General features: G+C 30.4%; 1 protein-coding gene across 7 annotated transcripts in view; it reads right to left on the bottom strand.

Moving 5' to 3' along the window:
• Positions 1–19632, bottom strand: part of LOC112213463 (putative cyclin-dependent serine/threonine-protein kinase DDB_G0272797/DDB_G0274007) — a 43034-nt gene that overhangs the window by 22550 nt on the left and 852 nt on the right. For 2 of the 7 annotated variants that reach the window (XM_024370202.2, XM_024370201.2), the window contains exon 2: positions 20–79. In XM_024370202.2, coding sequence (XP_024225970.1) covers positions 20–68 — 49 coding nt within the window. In that variant the 5' untranslated portion in view covers positions 69–79. Of the gene's footprint in view, positions 1–19; positions 80–5764; positions 6073–6924; positions 7379–17351; positions 17373–19632 lie in introns of those variants that run through there. The other 5 variants (XM_024370203.2, XR_004462380.1, XM_024370200.2 and 2 more) reach the window with 5 other exon arrangements.

Raw genomic sequence — 19632 nt, 5'->3', positions numbered from 1 at the left:
TGGAGAAAAGTAAGCATACCCTCAAATCTACTTCGAGCAGTTCCACTTGGCCCTTCATTTGGCTGCATGGCCCAATTATCTGCAAATAAAATGTTTGATTATGCCACGATTTACAAAATATTTTAAGAACGTACATAAATACATTTTTTAATAATAACTTTTTCAAAGAACATTATCAAGACATAATCGTATTTCATTGGTATTTTCCTTGTTAAATAATCGATTTATTACGTGCGAAAAAAAGGATGCGTATACGTTTGATTATAACAGAAACTTGTAAGAATTATTTCAAACCCTCTATCGAATTTGTCGATGTGTAGAAAATTTGAGACTCGTCCCAGAAACGTGAACGTTAAATAAATTTCGCAAAAGAAGCCTAATATTACGTCCAGTATAGACGATGTGGCGTTGGAACACGAAATATGTGTTAGACAGCAATTAAATTGCAAGGAACGACATATCGTTCCATGAGAATGGCTCATATTACGTATGTTTTTCAGCTTATAAATAATCTGATTTGAGTAGACTCGTGGTACTTCGAAAGACTACGCTATCGTTAAATAAAATATACGATACAAACAAAATGCAAATCTTAAATGAAATTATTTAATAGATATATCTGTCGCAAATAAAATTGTTGTCTGATTGGCATCGCAATAATTATTCATGTGCTATATAAAAAAATAATAAGACTTTCATTTTCATTTTTTACTGATTTCTGAAGGATCAATATCGTATTAATGCAAAATTTTAATTGCAATTTTTTGCCAATAAATTTACATTTTGTTTTCTAACATTATCTTTATGAAAAAGAAAATTCCAAGAACTTGTTAAATCTTTTTTTCACCATTATTTCTTCCTTCGCATATATACTATAATTTTCTAAATTCTGGAAAACTGTTTAACACTATGATAAACTTCATTTTTTAGATTGTTGAAGTCCTTTTTCAGCGTCTTTGATTTATTACTTCGTTTAATATCCTTCGATAAATTACAAAGCGTTGTTTTACTGTTTAATCGTTAGTAGATTAATAGAAAATATTTTATATGCATAGTTTGAATTGACAATTACTAATAAAGAAAATGTAATTAATATTTACGAAGCGCCGACATCCATAACGTTGGCAAAAGGATCGTAAGTCAAATTAGAGGATCACCTTCCTTCGGGCAATTGTACGTTTTTTTAATTGGCTCGATAACTTGTTAATTAAGCTCCGAATTGTTTGCTCAGACGTAAACGAAACACGGCGAACGATTCTCATCTTTAAACGCGCAGGACGTCAAATTAAGGAACACCCGTGAGGTGACCAATCAATAAGGAAATAAATTACTAACTTCTTCAACTGCCATAAATATTGTAAAAGGAATACGATCAAATCGTGCACGAACAATGTAGCTTACAAAAGTATTTTGGGAATTGTAAATATTTTTTATAAATGTATTTTATAAATGGAATGAAATTTCATTAACATTGTAATGAGACAAACTACTATGATTACTCGAATCCGTTGGCAACCATCACACGCCTCGCCAATAAATACGAGGTGTTAAGAAAAAAATCCTAGACTTTAAAGGCTTATTGTATTGATTAAGAGGGGCAAAAGATGTTCAATTAATCTACCTTAAATCATCTACGAACATTCAATGTCGTAAAGCTTGTTCCTTGTACGGGTTTCTTCGTTGAACGTAAACAAAAGATTTGTTTAAGAGAAGAACTCAAAGTTGTCAACACAAACGACCTATGATACGTAGATATGAGTTTTGCGTTGCAATAGAAGGAAAATACGTCGAACATTTACTATAAGAAAGAACGTTTTTACTTAGTTTGCATGTATGAAGTAATCTCTATCCATATTAGTAACAATTTTGTGCTAATAACCTTAAGCTAACGTACTTCTGAGTCCATCTCTTTGTTTACGTTCGACGAAGAAACTCATTCATAACAAAATCGAAAGTTCGTGAATGGTAATCGATTTTACGTCCAAAGGATTGAATGTTGATTCGACTTTTGTTTCTTCTTCTTGGTGAATAGTACGAATTTTTAAATTCTTAGATTCTTCTTTGTTGAAAATGACAACGTGTGTTCGTGCTCGCCATCTATATGCAGATGCGTTAGTTATAAGAAATATATAAACAACGAATAGAAAGCCACCCAAATAATCTAGCACTCGGAAAAGACTACGTAAAAACAATTCGAATGATTCAACTATCATTAATCGTTAAATAGTTTCACTTATCCAACAGTTACTTATATCTGCTCGTAAACGAGATATTTGAAGGTACGAACCAATGGAAAATTACCTATATGCATATGCTGTTATTTACAATACGTCAAACTAATTTGCGAAATGTTTTTTGCAAACGAAACGTAAATTTTAATTAGAATGATAAGAAAAAGAAAAAGCTATTATGATTACGTTGATAAAGTTTGGAAGAAATACGGAAATATACGTAGAAATTAAAGGATATTTAGTGTACGTATACGTATATTACGCAGTGGAACCATTTATATCTTTAAGATGGCTATTCTAATTCTGCTGCATTCTGATTTCATTAAATATATATTAATGTTTGCAATAAATATCTTGTAACTTCTAAATACATTATCAGATTGCTTTCAAATTTTGTCAGCATAACCATAATAGTTCTATTTCATTACAGTGTTAGCCGAATTTTCAAATCTTTTATATAATACACATAATATATATGTACATAGAAGATTTTGACAGCAAGTGTTCAAATACTTTCGCAAGTCATTATAAATAACATACAACAGATTATTTAACATTACTAGCGTGTCTGCATATTACATTGAAATTATTATTTGAGGCTGTAAAGAACTTCAAATCTGTTCGTTCATGCGTAAAAGAAACTATCGATTACCGTACTTTTGACGATATTATACATGTTTTCTGTAACATAACCTAATCAAACTTGATCTTAAATGAAGATAACACGTAGCGTAAAAAATCCACATTTCTTATTACAGTACAGTGAACGAGTTGTGAAATAGTAAATAGGAATGTCTTTTACGCTCACGTAGTTGTATGTATTTATTGTTACTCTTTGACTAAGGGATTACATAAAAATTTGCAACAATATTACATTTAAAGCTACATGTTCTAAAAACAATACAAATCTATTTGTTAAGTAGGTTCTCTAAGTCAAGGTAAAGTAACTCATCTAACAGTTGAGCGATAATAGATAATAGATAATAGCGATAATAATAGTGCGATCTACTTGAAAACAGACTATTTAACTTGTTATTAATCGTATACATTGATAACTCGATGGTCGCAGTTTTCTATGAAAATATAACTTTCATTCATTAAAAGAAAAGAAGCTTATTTAACTAATGTTGATATCCCCAGTTTTAATTATCATAATTTAGTAGCGTGTGTATCATCTTATTTCTGCCAGTTATTTTGTTCCTTATTTTATTAGTTGTTATTGTAATGTTCCCTGGCTACCATAGAGTTATTCGAATCTGTAATTCTTTCTGTTATTGATATTTTCTCTTGCTAGACCTAAAGTACACGATATTTCCTTACTCTTGTTATTATATTAATGATTAATGGTGTTTAATAATCTACAACAAGTCATGTTATTTTGTACAAAGCTCAAGGTGGAATTTTAAAACGTTGAAAGTTCGGTGATTCAAGTAACTTTACCTTCTATCTATTTTCAGATTGCTTAGCTTACTATATTAAAATAACTTAAAAATTTCACTTCTCCTTTAGGTAGTTTTTAATCATGCACTCGTTTCAACTTAAAGGAAGATCCAATATCAGTGTTCGATCCGTAATACAAGTTAACAATAGTGTACCAATATGCACTGGAAATTGCAAAATGTCACGAGATAAAGTATTTATCATCGGTGGATCTAAATCATTATCCATAATTCGAAACTTTAATACTGAATACATTGAGAAAGCTGCCAAGAATAGCACCGAAAGTAAAATTTGGGATAGTGATTAAATTTAATAAACTCTTTTCGTTAGGTATAATGCAAAATAAATTACCTAATGATTTCCAAAACAATATAGAATCTTTTTTACGATTTTGCAAACCTTTTTACATAGAAGGTGATTATGTAACTTAAAAATATAAACATAGTGAAAATATATGCATAAACAACGTTGAGAACGTTAAGAAGGTTGATAATGAATCGAAGAAAGTAAATGAAAAAGAAAGTGACTTTCTGGAAATGTTGGATCGGTGGATTCGCTCTCTTTTGGAATTCAAGGTTTCGATTTCTGGATATAAAAGGTTTAATGCAATATATTTATATACACACGTGTATAGCGCAGAAACAAACACGCGCAAATAACAAAATAATACTGCATGTTCATAGCACACATTTTCGTGCTTTTCCGGAGAATGCTGCTGAATTCCAGTTACATAAGAGTACTGACAACAGTACGTTTAACCACGTGATTATATAAACGTCATCAAGCCTGCGCTTGACAGATTATGTCTTGTCGACGACATCCCCTATCGTCGCATTGGCGAGTCATAAAAACGGCCCTTTCGTTCACTAAACAATGGTGATATAGAACATCGAGACCGGGAAGGAGGATGGGAAAGCAAAACAGGCTTCCGGCGGAAATATTTTGCGCAAGTTATTTCTTGCGCGCGCCTCTTTATCAAACATTTTCTGCCTCATACGTGCGTCCCAAATTAAGCGATACAACATGTATGTCGTAGAATTTCTGTCGGATGGACCAACATAATTTCATAGAAAAAAGTTTGCTTTGTACGAGTTTATTAAGTTCACTGTTAGCTCAAAATAACTCTTTTTACAAAAAAAGTTTTATTAAAAAATGTGATTGCACATGAAATATATTAACGTATATATTTGCTGTATTATTAATCTTTGACAAATTTTTTTCGATAGAAATTCTTATTATCCATTATGAAACATTTTGTCAGGGATCTTAAGTTACTGTCATTTGTTAGAAAAAGAAGTGTGTTTTATTTGAAAAAGTTGTATTAAAAAAAGCAATTACAAAGATTGTCAGTCATTAAATGTAGCTATACGACATAAATATTTACTCTTTTTATATCACCTTTTTCTTTTTCTTCCTTCCTCGGATTCTTCTTTGTCGCAATGTACTGATAAATAATTTTTTATTGATTTTTTTGTTAGTTTATGATTAGAAAACAGATTACGGATTATGAGAAAACGAAAAAAGCTTGTTAGGTAAAAAAATGTGAAACTTTTACGAATAGCTGATAAATTCACGAAATCTTGCGGTATTAATATTAACACCACTGTAGTTTAATATTTTCAATATTTCTTCAAAATTCCTTCATTTCAATATTTATCTTCAAAATCAAATAAAAAGACAATTTTGATACTGACAATCAGAAGAGGATCATAAGTCAAATTTCCTATTTTTACAGGGAAACAACTTTAAAATTTAGTATATTTCCTTGTAAAAATAGGAAAATTGACTCATGATCTTTTCTCTCTTCCAACCTTCATATATTAACTTAGAATTAATATTCTTGAAAACATATTATTATAGTATATGATCATTCGTTCTTATTGACAAAATAAACATTAATATGATTTGTTAATGCAAATAAGTAAATATAAGGAAGATAATTTGAGTCGTCTAATTAATACACGTATTAAAAATAAACTGTCAGAAAGTCGTTGCATTACTATGCAATATCGTAATTGTAGAAGATTGAATTGACTCAATCTAGATACTCAATTTATTATATTTATGGTAGAATTATATTTGTACAAACATACAAGAGTGTCAGGTGCCAATGAAGGGTCGTTAGAATCTTTTCATATAATGCACCACTTCGTCCGCTTTTGAACATCTGTATCCTCGAGTTTCCGAACCTATTGTAGTATTCACAAGCCAGCAGTTATAGTGTGCGGATCTTTACATTGTTAGGTCACTGTCGAAAGAGTATTAGGCATTATCGATATAATTATTACTCATAAACGAAGATAGCACAAAAGTTGTTGTAGTTCTAAGAATTTTCTTAATAAACACTCTGCAGTTAATTTATAAAAATATTCAATTCTGGCATAACTTAACAATATAAATAGTATAATTTATAACAAGAACTCTAAGTAATAATTATAAATGATAGATAGGAAAATTACTAACGATGTTTAATTTTCCTAGCATACGTGTGTGGTTTTAAAGATGCAGGTTTAAGTAATAATTATAAATAATAGATAATAAAATTATCAAAATATTTGACATATAATATAAATATTTTAGATAATAAAGTTTCCAAAATATTAAATATCTTACAAAATAATAATACTTTGTAAATGAATAATCCTAAAGTTTTTTTTGTTTAGCATATTAATAATTATTATGATTTACACGTATTCTGATCTGATCATATTTCAAACATAAATTGCACGATATCGGAAACAAGTTTCACGTGATGCTGCAACAAGAATTTCGACATTTTCAATGAAGGAACAAATTCCTCAACGTAATATCTAGGTAGAACCTAATAAGGTCTTGCATACACGTGCAAACACATAGGCATATGCATACAATGTAATGCAACGTAATCAACAGAACCGATCAAGCTGTTACGTGTACAAGTCATGCGTATTTCTATGATATAATACGGTCAATCTATTTGGCTATTATAAAATCATCGTAACTTCTGTACATGATCACTGCACCGGCTTATGGTTCACGTTAACACGATTACATAATAAATTCTTTGATTAACTTAAATATATCGCGGTTTCCAATGAGTTTCTCTGGTTTTTAAGTACGGATTCTCCGATTTTCTCATTCACGGAAAGAGGTTTGTCTCTAATAATTATCATAATCATTATAGATTCGATTAATAATTACGTAAACTACGCATTTCAATTAGTGAAACAATTAGTCTAGGAATATCAGTGATAACCGGTTGACGAGAATTTACATTTTGTTAGAAAATGGACTCGGGACGGTCATGCAGGAATGTTCGAAGGATTCACAGCGCTGTTGTTACTCGTGTTAGACTCTACAGGTCGCGCTCACTCTTATTGAAACAACGATGCAAGAATCTTCAGTAAGAACAACTGTATCGTATTTACGATCCGGCAATGTCAAGGCGACTAACTTATTTCCTTATCAATGCGCCATTACGTAATGAACTCGAAGCACGGTGCACCGATAGTGCGACTCGCTTTCAGTGTCCCCTATGTGCTTGACCTATGACGTAAAACTTGCAGGAATTGGCACATGCAAGGCCGTTTTAAATATTTGCGAAGCTTCCTTCACGGCAATTGGACTTCGTTTATCTTTCGAACCGTTTTACACACGCGACACAAGAATCGACTTCCGCGAGAACGCACGATCGATCACCATTCCAACGGAATGCATTGTTTTTACGATCGTTTCTTCCTTCTTGTCATTGTATGACTCGCTTTTTCGACGCTGTTGCACAAGTTTACGATATCTTGCGACAAGAAGTTGCAAATCAATCTATACATTTTGTAATATACAGGCTGGTTGGTAACTGACGGTACAAGCGGAAAGGGGGTGATTCTGCGCGAAAAAAGAAGTCCAAAATATAGAATAAAAATTTTTTTTTAATTTTTTTTTTATTTTTTTAAAAATCTACAGTGAGATCCGTTATAACGAGACGTGATAAAGTGCACGCGTACCGAGCGAAAATTCAAAGTCGATTTTCTCGAAAACAAAACCTCAAACGAAAAATTTTTATTCTATATTTTCGACTTCTTTTTTCCCGTAGAATCACCCCCTTTCCGCTTGTACCGCCAGTTACCACCCTGTATATGTACGTATAGTACGTACAAGTAAGCGAGAATATTTCTTTCGGTAGGAAATCACAGGGAAGAAACGTAAGAAGTCTTTCATAAAGAACAGCAATTTGAAAATTCCAACCAAGTACACGACAAAATGATGTTTCTATTTGATTTTGGGATTAAATACGTACGTCTCTTTGTCACACTCTGAACATTCAAAAAATAGTAATAAGATTAGTTACGCACATTAATATTAATCGTGCTATATTAATCTAATAATTAAATTAATTTGTTATTATTTATTGCAAGACATTGTAAGAAACTTTTATTTGTTACTTAACATTGAATTTATCACCTATTTCCAAGAGCCATACGTATTTTAATCTATCAGCTTATAGTCTTTTTCATCTATTTTATAGTAAAATACTTGTTCTTAGCTACCGAGGGATATAAAAATCAGAAAATTGACGAAAATTGATCTTTACATGAAGGTCACAAAGAAAGCACAATAAATACATTTTTGTTCATTTTATTTTAATATCGCTTCATGACTAAAAGGAGATATTTGATATAAAACAGCTAAGAACGAAAAGATCCTATTGCGTCCACAGATGTAATTAAGTAAGTTTTGTAGAAACTAAATATACACCGTGTTATAACTACAAAACTATCCTAAAATTTTCAATTCTCATACAGATGCAATCTACACGATACAACAGGACAAAATTTGATTAAAAGCATGTAAAGTGGAATAATTAAACTTATAGAAATTATTGTTACAATTTTATTTTATGGTGTTAATGATCAATGAGTTCACACTGTTACGAAAGTTCTATAGTTATGCAACGAAAATAAACTAGTTTTCTACCGTTCTTTTATTTCAGCGACTAACATAAAAACTGGAAGTTGTTAGGTTGTTTTATAATCATAAGACACAGTATACAGCTATTAGGACAAACAACTTTTTAGCATCCCGGCAAGTAATATTTTTATAATTAAAAACTATGCTTATGTCATATTGAAAAAAATACTTAAAAATATTTAATCGATAAAACGATAACATGGAATTAATTGAAAGTAGTGAATTTTGCAACTGTCCTTCTGTAAAAAATGGAAAGTGTAATTTACTATTTTCTTATTGCTTCGAAAATTATCTTACAATACGTAAATGCAAAATATTATGTTGTTCGTTAAAATATTCACGAGTTATGTTGGATTAACATTTGGCAATTATTGACTCGCAGTGTGATATGGAAACGACTTTATCTACTTGAAAATCAATTGGTACTTCAAAATCTATAGTCAAGATACAATCTTATGTATTGGGTTTAAACATAATCACAACTTTTAAAAGTATCATATTCCAAAATGTGTAATTTACATTGCAGTGCTTATTGTTTTCCCACATAAAGTTAACTCATTGGCATAGCAATTTTTTCACATTCCTATATAAGATTATATTCCTAGACTATAATCACTAAACCACAATCCTATATTAAACATACCTATATGTACTACTTTTCCATTTCCGAGAAAATTCTGGGACAAGCTGGAGGCGATGGACGATAAAACATCAAACAAAAAGAGAAACTGAGTCACCCAGCTACGGTTAAACTACGGCAATTTGGATACTGAAATACGAACTCATTACAAGAGATAGAAAATGGCAATGTAATAAATGTAACATTTAGGAATGTATACAAAAATCAGACCAAATCACATTCAGAAATAAGAAATGAACAGAAATAATAATGATAAAAACCGAGAAACAAATATGCGAACTGGCGAACTTCATAAAGAAAACCATAAAACCGGGAGCTTCTTGCTTGGATATACAGGGTGGTTGGTAACTGGTGGTACAAGCGGAAAGGGGGTGATTCTATGGGAAAAAAGAAGTCGAAAATATAGAATAAAAATTTTTTTCATCGAGACAACGATCTACAGTGAGATCCGTTATAACGAGGCGCGATAAAGTGCACGCGTACCGAGCGAAAATTCAAAGTTGATTTTCTCGAAGACAAAGCCTCAAAAGAAAAATTCTTATTCCATATTTTCGACTTCTTTTTTCGCGTAGAATCACCCCCTTTCCGCTTGTACCACCAGTTACCAACCACCCTGTATAAAGGAACCAAAGAACGCGTATAGAAGATATACATACAGAAATCTACATACTTTATATCATATTGTATATATTAATGAATTAAGATTTAATTTAAAGCTATAAACTAAGGTAGAAACAAAGTGTATCAAGCGTACACATACGTGAACGAATTGTAATAGGTATAAGACTCGATACATAAACAAACAAAAATACAAAAAAGATAATTATCTTTCTTCAACACAGATTACAATATTAATATTTTCCTCTGTGAAAAATATTTATATTCTTCGACATCCTTTTTCTAAATTCGTAGTTTTTATTTAGGGTTCCGTTATGAGAGAAGTGCAAAAATGTAAGAATATCAGACCCACACTAGACTCTGTTGTAGTAATGTCACGCATTTTTCAGGCGAATGCGTATCGAATACATTTTTATTTAAATTCATAAATATTATCCAATCATTAGATACATCAAGATCGATCACACGAAGATGAAAATTATCTGATAAATTTATATTCAAATATAAATTTCAGTAATTGATTAAATCATTCAAAATATCGTCATAAGATATAAATTAAATTAATGTAAAGATCGGAATATAAACATGATGAAGCAAATGAAACAAACTGATAAATATCAAACAATTTTTCTCTGTTCTTCCTTAAAATAGAAGATTGTTCTTGTTTAAAAATCAGACTAATTGGTGCGTTTGATGTTCAACTAAAAGTAGCACGTAGTATTTTCCAAAGTTACATAATAATAAAATGTAGAATGTGATAAAATAAATGAACCATCGAACACGTTATAAATTTTTCGTACAACTAAATATAATATTATCCAATTATCTTCGTGTATTTGAAGATCGTTCAAATAAGAATTCGTTTGATACATTATGGAAGGAATATCGGTCAGCAGTACAAAATCGTAAGAATTCAAAGCGAACGTAGATACCTACGTATCGACTACGGTGAGCCATATCGTAGAGAAAGTGAAGCCGGTAGTGAATGCAACATGCGTTGAGACGTGACTCGGCCAATGGTTTTGGAATTTAACTTGATATTCTAAGCCGCGGGATGCAAATAATTATCAAACATAAAATGATGTTACGCTAGTCAACTGGACTCGCGTCTCTGCAATCACCGACCGGTATTATATTTCCTTGCAGGAGAAATGCTATTTGCATTTCAAATGCTTTGACCTTTTCGAATCTATGTACTGTAGCAATTTCTGCTTAGCTGGATTCGCCGTTGGCGATCTTGACTGGGTCATACTGCTGTCGAAACATGCACACCGGGTCAAAACATTCGAGAATTCTTGTGGCGGATCGACGCTAGTGTATGGACAGCACGTGTGCAGCTGGTTCTTAAGGTGTTGCTTTTAGAATTTACCATTTAGCGCTTTTATGCTTCATATTTGACCCTGCTACATTGCTTTCCTTATTTTTAACCAAATCCCATTTTTGTATCATTAGAAAATTTCTTTAGTTTCAGGAAAATAAAGAGAAATATTTATCGATATGTGATTTTCACGCTAAAGATTTTCTTAAAACATAATATAACGAAAACGAGATGAAATGAAAATATTCGAAAATTGCATTAAAGTTAAACTACTTCGTTTGAGAATTAAATAAGCAAATCCTTTTAGATCACCTAATCTATGTTTGCTTCATTCTTGGAAAGTAAGTGCTATATCAAAATTTAAATTATTTATTTTTTGTATGATTCGTGCTTCTTCTATTCAAATAATTCAAATCTTCTATTCAATTTCTTCTTTTGGATATTTATTGATATTTAGTCATAAGAACAGCCTTGCTTTTAATTGAATTATTCTTGCCCCTTTCTTTCAGATTAATCCTCTGCGAAGAATTAATTCATAAAAGTGTTGACTGTTATACTGTTTTATTTTTCTTCGAGTTTAGTTTCGATATGTATTAAAATATATATACATTCTTTGAATTATGCAAAAGATAAGTTTGACAGTATAATTGTATACTATTGATTCTCATGATTGAAAGTAATGTAGATGAGAAATATTAGAGAATATATTATTTCTTTGCATTCGAACTGAAGTGAGGAATTGCAAAATCTAAGTTCTTGGAATGAGATAAGATTAAGTAACACAGATTGTATAGTAATGATACAAGCTTAAGCAACGCATAATTAAGGTGCTAGTGTGAAAGATGTGTCTTCCTATTTAAATTTCATCAACATACATGCATCTAATGTGGCAATAAAGCCGTTAAAAATGTAAAAAATACATGTATAACAACATTATAAATTATATTGTAAATGATGTTCAGAATTATGTCTTTCCAGTGCAGTTAATATACGCAATTTTACCTGATAATATGCAAATATATTGTAATATAGTAAATTACTGCAACTTATCTCTGTTACGGATTTTACGCTTCTATGCTTTATTTTCCCAAAAATGAAATATGTGTGCAAAAAATATATAACTTCCACTCAGAAACCTATAATCTTGTTATTATAGTATTATAGTATTATAGTTATAGTAGTATAGTATATAGTATTATAGTTATTATAAAAACTACAACTATTGACTAAGAAATTGAAAATTATTTTTGAAAAATATGTCTTTATATTACGTGTCGCATATAAGAAATATATATTATTCCTTTAAGCATAAATTGATAGTGAAATAAATTATACGTTACCAATTCTTAGAAATCTTTTATTAGAATATGTTGGGATATGCATGTTCCTTCAAAATGTGCACGTAACAGTGATTTATAAAATTTCCGAACGACTCATCTGAATGTTCGGGAACTATAAATCAACGCATATGAGGAATTAGGTCACATTTCCCGAATGTACATGAGAAAATATAAGTGCGTTAAGTATCACTTAATATAACACATCAGGGTAAAAAAGGTCGAGAGGTCCCATTCATATCGTCGAACAACAAGATTTAAATGCAGAAACTAATAAAAACCATGGAGATGTAGTTGTTAATTTTAGGTGACAAATATTACAAATAATTTGTGTGTAACCGTTGATTTTGTTCGAGATTGAGCTTTCATGCAATTTCAATCTTATTCCTCCTATCCTTATTCACAATATTTATAATAAATTATATTTTATACTTGTATTCCTCAATAACTTAAAAAAACTATCTCTTAGTATAGCATAAATTATATGTATTTAAATTTACAATAATTCCTTTTTTCTCCTCTTTCATATTTTCATAATACAAATCTAAATAATATTTAATAAAAAAAATTGTCCATTTGAATGGACTTATAAAAATATTAAATTATGTGTAAAAGCGTAAATATTTAAATATAGTATAATTAATTCTAATTGTTAGTGTAAAAAAGATTAATTTACTAATGACGAACTAACGCGTTTCATTTCTATCAGTTGATTCATTTTCTTGAATTGTTCAGAAACACGATATCTTAATTGCTCTGCATTACAGCATTAATATGAAGTTGCAATTTAATCATTGATCAATAAAGCTGAGAGTCAACGAGCAACTATAAGGTGATATTATGAGGTAAAAGATCAAATTTCCAATCCGACATATAATTGCAAACAACAAGCGATGATGCAACGTTCGTTTGTATACTTGATATTCATTCAATAATGAAAACAAATTTTTCTACGAACACGAAAATCAAGGAATAAATAATTAAGGAATAATAATTTTTAACATATTGTTAGATTTTTTAAAGAAATATTTAAGAAATTATTCACAACTTTATTTTTTAACTATATTTATCATTAAATTAACACAAAACTTTTGTCGAGGTAAACACAGCTAGAAATTTGATAAGAAATTTAGAAAAATGAAAATATTTGAAAATCATTAGCTAATTTGCGAGTTTTACAGACGATTTGGAAAAATGAAAATCTTCGTACCGTTGAAGAAAGCTCGGGTATTAAATGATTTTCTGTGCAGAATATCACCTCAGGGGCAGATTACTTATTCAAGGTTTAACGAGGAAGCCATCGCCCATGTTGCAGCCTAGCAAGTGTAATCGATGATTCACTCCCCCCTCCCTCCGATTTGTGCATGGCCTATATTGCGTTACGTAAATACTGCAAGCAAGTTGGGATCTATAGATCGTTTCGTGAGTCGTGGCGAATATTGGAAAGAACCCTATGTTTGCCCGCAACATTGTCTTACCAAGGATATATTGTCTCCTGGATTTCAATTTAATGCGGTACATAATACGAACATAGCAAATCTTTCTTTTCGGTTATAGTAGGAAATACTAACAATTTTATAGCCAAAAGATGGTAACGATATTAACATTTATAATTTTTAGAAAAATAATTAAACCCTTCAATATTAAGAATTTTTATGACCCTCTATGATTTATTATATAATGAAACGGAAATGTAATAATACGTCCATAACGAATTCATAACAAATTCATTCATCTCGATATGGAACTGCAAAACAAATAATAACGCTATACTTTACAAGAGATATATTATAACGATTAATAATATCTTACGAGAGAAAAGGACTCCTGAGTAAATGGTATTTAGTGATTTCTTAAATACTAAATAATTACATTGTTTACGTGTTTTTAAGGGAATCTATGAGCAGCGTTATCGACATTATCTACGAACGCGAAAGGAATTTTTAATTGTTTAATATGAATCTGGATAATGTAAATATAAATACTTAAAGGAACAGAAAATTCTTTCATCTGTTTAATATTGCCTCCTTACAGGAAATAATAAGGAATTTAAAAAGCGAAGTATTTCTAAAGATAACTGGAGGGTGATCGAGTCTCGTTTTGTAAATGTTACAAATTAATTACAATTGCAAATGGAATTAATTGCACGTTGAGTAGTATGGACAGTGTTCTGCGTATCGTATCTACGTGTCGTAAAAAGTAAGAAAGAAGGAAATAGTGTTTTTTCTGTAAAGTGTCTTTTCTATAACGGAAACAAGTTCACGCACATTTGAACCAAGAGGGAAGGGTATCTACGGTGGGAAAATGACCGTGCTGTACTCGAGAATTGCTTTGATATGAGGTAATGCGCACCGCAAAACACGCAAGATGTGTTACGTAATGTTTAAAGTGTGTACGAAGTACTGGTGACCGGGTATATCGATATATATTTATTAACAAGCGATCGCGGCTAACAGTTTCCGCTAAGAAGAAACTATTCCTCGCAATTCGCATAATTTGCACCGAACAAGGTGGTTTTTTTTTGTTTTTAATGCTTTAAATTGGAAATTATCGCGTCGCATTAAAAAGACAAATGGATCTACTAGCTCGAATCTTTCCACGATCCATTAGTATAACGTAATTTGAAAATGACGAAGCAAGAAGAAAACGTTTGAAAATGATGGTTCATACACATAAATATCAATTGCTTCGTAGTACTATGAAATCACTTCTAAGTTTTTCTTTGGAAAGATTGGTATTTTCCTTACATAAGCGGATGTGTTAAAGGTAAGTTCACTACGATTCACTTATTTTTCATTCATTCATTCAAAAACTTGCAGATTCAGAAATGCTATATCTGTTTTAAAGAACAATTAAATTAGAAAAAGATAGATAATTTTCAAACTTATTGAAATTCTTCAACTTTTACAATAATTTTAAGAAAGTAAATTTCTTTTACAAAGTTCAATTAAATAAGCATCGAATCCAAAGAATTATGATAGTAATCACCTTACGAAATCATTTATAATACGTAAGAGTAAAAATTATTTCGATTACACAAATGAATTTTTACACAATGAGACTTTATTTGCCTATCAAATAAAAACGTACGGATAAGGTCTAACGTAGAATACAAGTGGCTAACGTATATGACAAGCATGACAAACATATTTATGATTATGTTTAGGTGCACGGGTGTGTCTACTAGTTTCTTGAAAAGGAAGGTCAGTTGTTCAGTACGTCTGTACAACAAAAGCAAACCACATACGGTAGTAAACTACTGCTAGTTCCTACTTTCTCTCCTGCAGGCTTCGTCATTAATGAAAGAGCCCTCCCTACTGCTGTGTTAAAAGTGATCGACAGATTAATCTTACCGTCGAAAAATCATGCTAACGAGAAAAGTCGCTCGGGAATAAATGTTCGTTCCTTAGATTTAAATTATGTAACTAGTCAATGTGTGTTATAATCGCGGAAGAATAGAAATAACGCTAATTATCCACGTAATGGGTTATTGGTATATATTAGTAAACAATGAAAAAATCGAATTAGAATTTTTCTAAAAAAAAAATCTCGCTGTTAAATTAAATGGAAACAGAGCTTCCTCATTTAAGTGGTCTTGAGGAAAGGAGTTAAATCACAGATTGTGTATTTTAAAACATTTATACATATCCTAATACTATTGAACACACATAATTTATGAATAGAGTTTTATTATTTACATGATTGTCATATTTTTATGTTATTAAGTTGTAAGTAAAGTTTTTGGAAGAAGACATAATAATAGAGAATATGAAAATGACATTTAAATCAGAAATATTGTGTGATTCTTCTCAAGCAAATTTTGATTTCAAAAATTTGAAATAAATTTCACTGTGAAGCCTCTTAAGAAACGAAAGATAATTTCGAAAAAGTATCAAAGTAAATGCAAGTTTATAAATATATTATAAGGAAGATATAAATAGTTTGCTCTAGTTTGCTTTGATTTATAACGACTGGTATAATAGAATAAAACAATTTAATACAAATCGAAGATCTTCTACGTAACCTTATACTAGGAAAATTTTAACATTCTATGCTTCATCTTATTCTTAATATGTAAGAATTAACATATAAAACGAATCTTTGTTCATGTATTTGCATGATCCACGAAATCTTATATTCTACAGATCTAAATATGTATAACGTACAATAACATTTATTATAAAATAACATACTATATATCATAAATAAATTTGTTAGCACCTAAACTAAATGTCTGATTACTCTATTAAGAATCAACTCTATGTTAATACAACATTTCCTTTGCTATTTCTTTTTAGTCCTTTTGCATGGAATTCATTTTTTAAAATTTTCACATTATGTAAATGAAATCAACGGATTTTCTTATTATTTCTTTTCGGTTCTATCTCTCCCTTTACCTATATTCTACAATTTAAAGAAATTGAGATATTTATAGCGTTATGATGACCTACTTTCCTTAAATTATGAAAATTTTCTTGTGTTTCTGATTTATGTAATATCTATTGTGAAGTATACGTTATTCTAATAAATTTGGTATACTTTGAACGATATGCAGAGTATTAACAAACTAGTGCAAGTAAAAAATATACAACAAAATTTTTTCATATAACGCTTCGTGTTCGAAAAAATCGAATTTGGAAATTTGTCAAGTATTCTTGAACTTGGCTTATTCCGGATTAAACAAGAGTAAATAATTGATAGAAGGTGATCCTGCGCCTGAAAATAAGACAAAAATGTAGAATAAAGTTTTTTCATAAGATACTTTCTTCCCAAAAAAATAAATTTGAAAATTTAGTATGTGTATGTACCAGACGAGTTCTTACCAAACATTTTCAAACTCTTCTGCTGGTAATTCATAGCTGGTAATTAACTAAGTTTAAGTATACTTAACAATTTTTCAAACCCAACTTTCTCGAAAACGAAGCGTCATATGAAAAAATTGTATTCTATATTCTTGATTTGCTTTTTCATGTAAGTTCTCCTCCTTTCGCTTTGTACCATTTACATCACAATACACCATTATTAAAACTTTAGTTTAAGACTAATCAGTATCCAACTATTCATTTCAAGTTCATCTACCCATTGATATACGATGATCGGTTCAACACCATCAGCCTTCGTTGGGATCAGAGATTATGACTTAAAGGATTATTGATACGTGCATAAAAATATTAATATATATAATATGCCTCGGAAGATTGATAAGTTACAATATATCCGAGTAAAAGATTATTCTACATGCAAAAATAACTTGAAAACAAGAATAAATATCTTGCATTTAACTATCGTTCACAAAAGAATCAAATAACAAAATTTGGCAAGTATACATAGTACATATCTGTACGTACACTACCGTTCATGAGTCACAGTACATTTAAAATAGTTTTGTAATAAAATTTTCAAATTATATAATACATATTGTACATGCAATTAATAGGTATTAATTTCATTTTGCAATTACAATATCCATTTATACTTATCCTAGATTATAAACAATAAGATTTCCACGACTTGTGATTAGTAGAGTGAATAATTAACTTCCGATAAAGTATTTATTTCAAATTTACAAACATTTATTCCAAACTCAATCTTTTTAAAAACGAACTGGAACGAAAAACTTAATTCTATTTCTTTTTATTTATTCCTGCATGTAAAATAAGGTTCAAGTGCACTCATCATAGGATATGTGTATAGTGCAACAAAATCGAATGGGTGAAAGAACTGCAGCAATCGTGCTGCAATATGCGCTATGCGCCTCGTAGACGATGATATAACCTCGTGTCGCCTCTTATCATCTACGCGTGCACGAAAACACATGCATGATATGTTTTTACTCTCGTGTATGTGTTTCATGCGATCGGCGTGAACTATTTGTTACGCATGCACTCTGCATCATGGTCGGTCAACCTAGCTTATCCTTCTATTACGTATGACACGTATACACATGAACGTACGTGTATGTAAGACCGGAACATGGATATGGCAAATACATACGCGACCGCTACATATTTTGTAGAGTGTATACAGCGTACAGATATGCTTAATGATATAACAAGGTTTAACGTACACTTATGTACGTATGTACATACGTACATTTAATATTTTTATGAATATATGAATATATAAATATATATTATTGTTTACATTAGAAGGTTATCTTACCATTAGTACTATTATCGATGCTATTATTGTATGCCAACGTATTACCGATAAATGTACATTTTTTTATCTAATGTGTCAGATGATTAATACAATTTGTTTGTATTTCTACGTGTATGTCGAATGGTTTATATCGATTTTATGTTAATTACGCCTGATGTTATATAGTCTTACGTTTAACCTATAAATGATAATGAATGTAAATTAAATAGATAGGAAACGGAAAGAGCTATAATAAATTTTGTCTCTCAATTATATTGGAAACAAATTTCAGTCACAAATTTAAACAATAACGCACTCAGACTTGTGTCCTCTTCAAGTAACTTTCACCACTTAATTGTATATCTGTCGATTAATTATTTAAAATGTTTTATCTGCATATGATACGTCATTCAAGCCGCTATACACAATGCTTCGCGATTGCCATCACAATTTTAATCGTTTAGATTGGATCAACTGTATCAACTAGTATTCGAGTTACAATGACACATGTGAAAATCGATATAAATCGACAACTTAAAATCGATCTAGTTGATACAATAAACGACTATATAATAGATTTATTTCCATTTATCTTCATTTTTATTATAATTTTAATATTTCAAAAATAATACTTTTTTACTGACTTGTAAATCGTTAATAATGAGCTTTACGTATTTTATTTAAAAAATAATCTAGAACGATTTTCATATGTTTAAGTTATATACGTCGACGCTAATACTGTCTGCAGAAAATGCACGTTCGTGAAAAATGAGATGTCGCGATGTCCGGTAGCGGGGATAGTCGCATCGCGTTAAACCCGCGTACGCACAAACCAAAATGACGCAAAGTATCAGCTACGGACGATGATTGATGCTTAAAAACATATCGGTGTAGTTAATGTACGATGTTTGTCTTATGTAACACCGCGGTTTTATTTGCTTTTGAATGTTTCGCGTCTGACGA

The sequence above is a fragment of the Bombus impatiens genome, unplaced genomic scaffold, assembly GCF_000188095.3.
Source record: "Bombus impatiens unplaced genomic scaffold, BIMP_2.2 scf_0671, whole genome shotgun sequence".
Taxonomy (NCBI): Eukaryota; Metazoa; Arthropoda; class Insecta; order Hymenoptera; family Apidae; genus Bombus; species Bombus impatiens.
The sequence above is the reverse complement of the archived record's forward strand: the minus strand, read 5'-3'. Positions and strand labels throughout refer to the sequence as shown.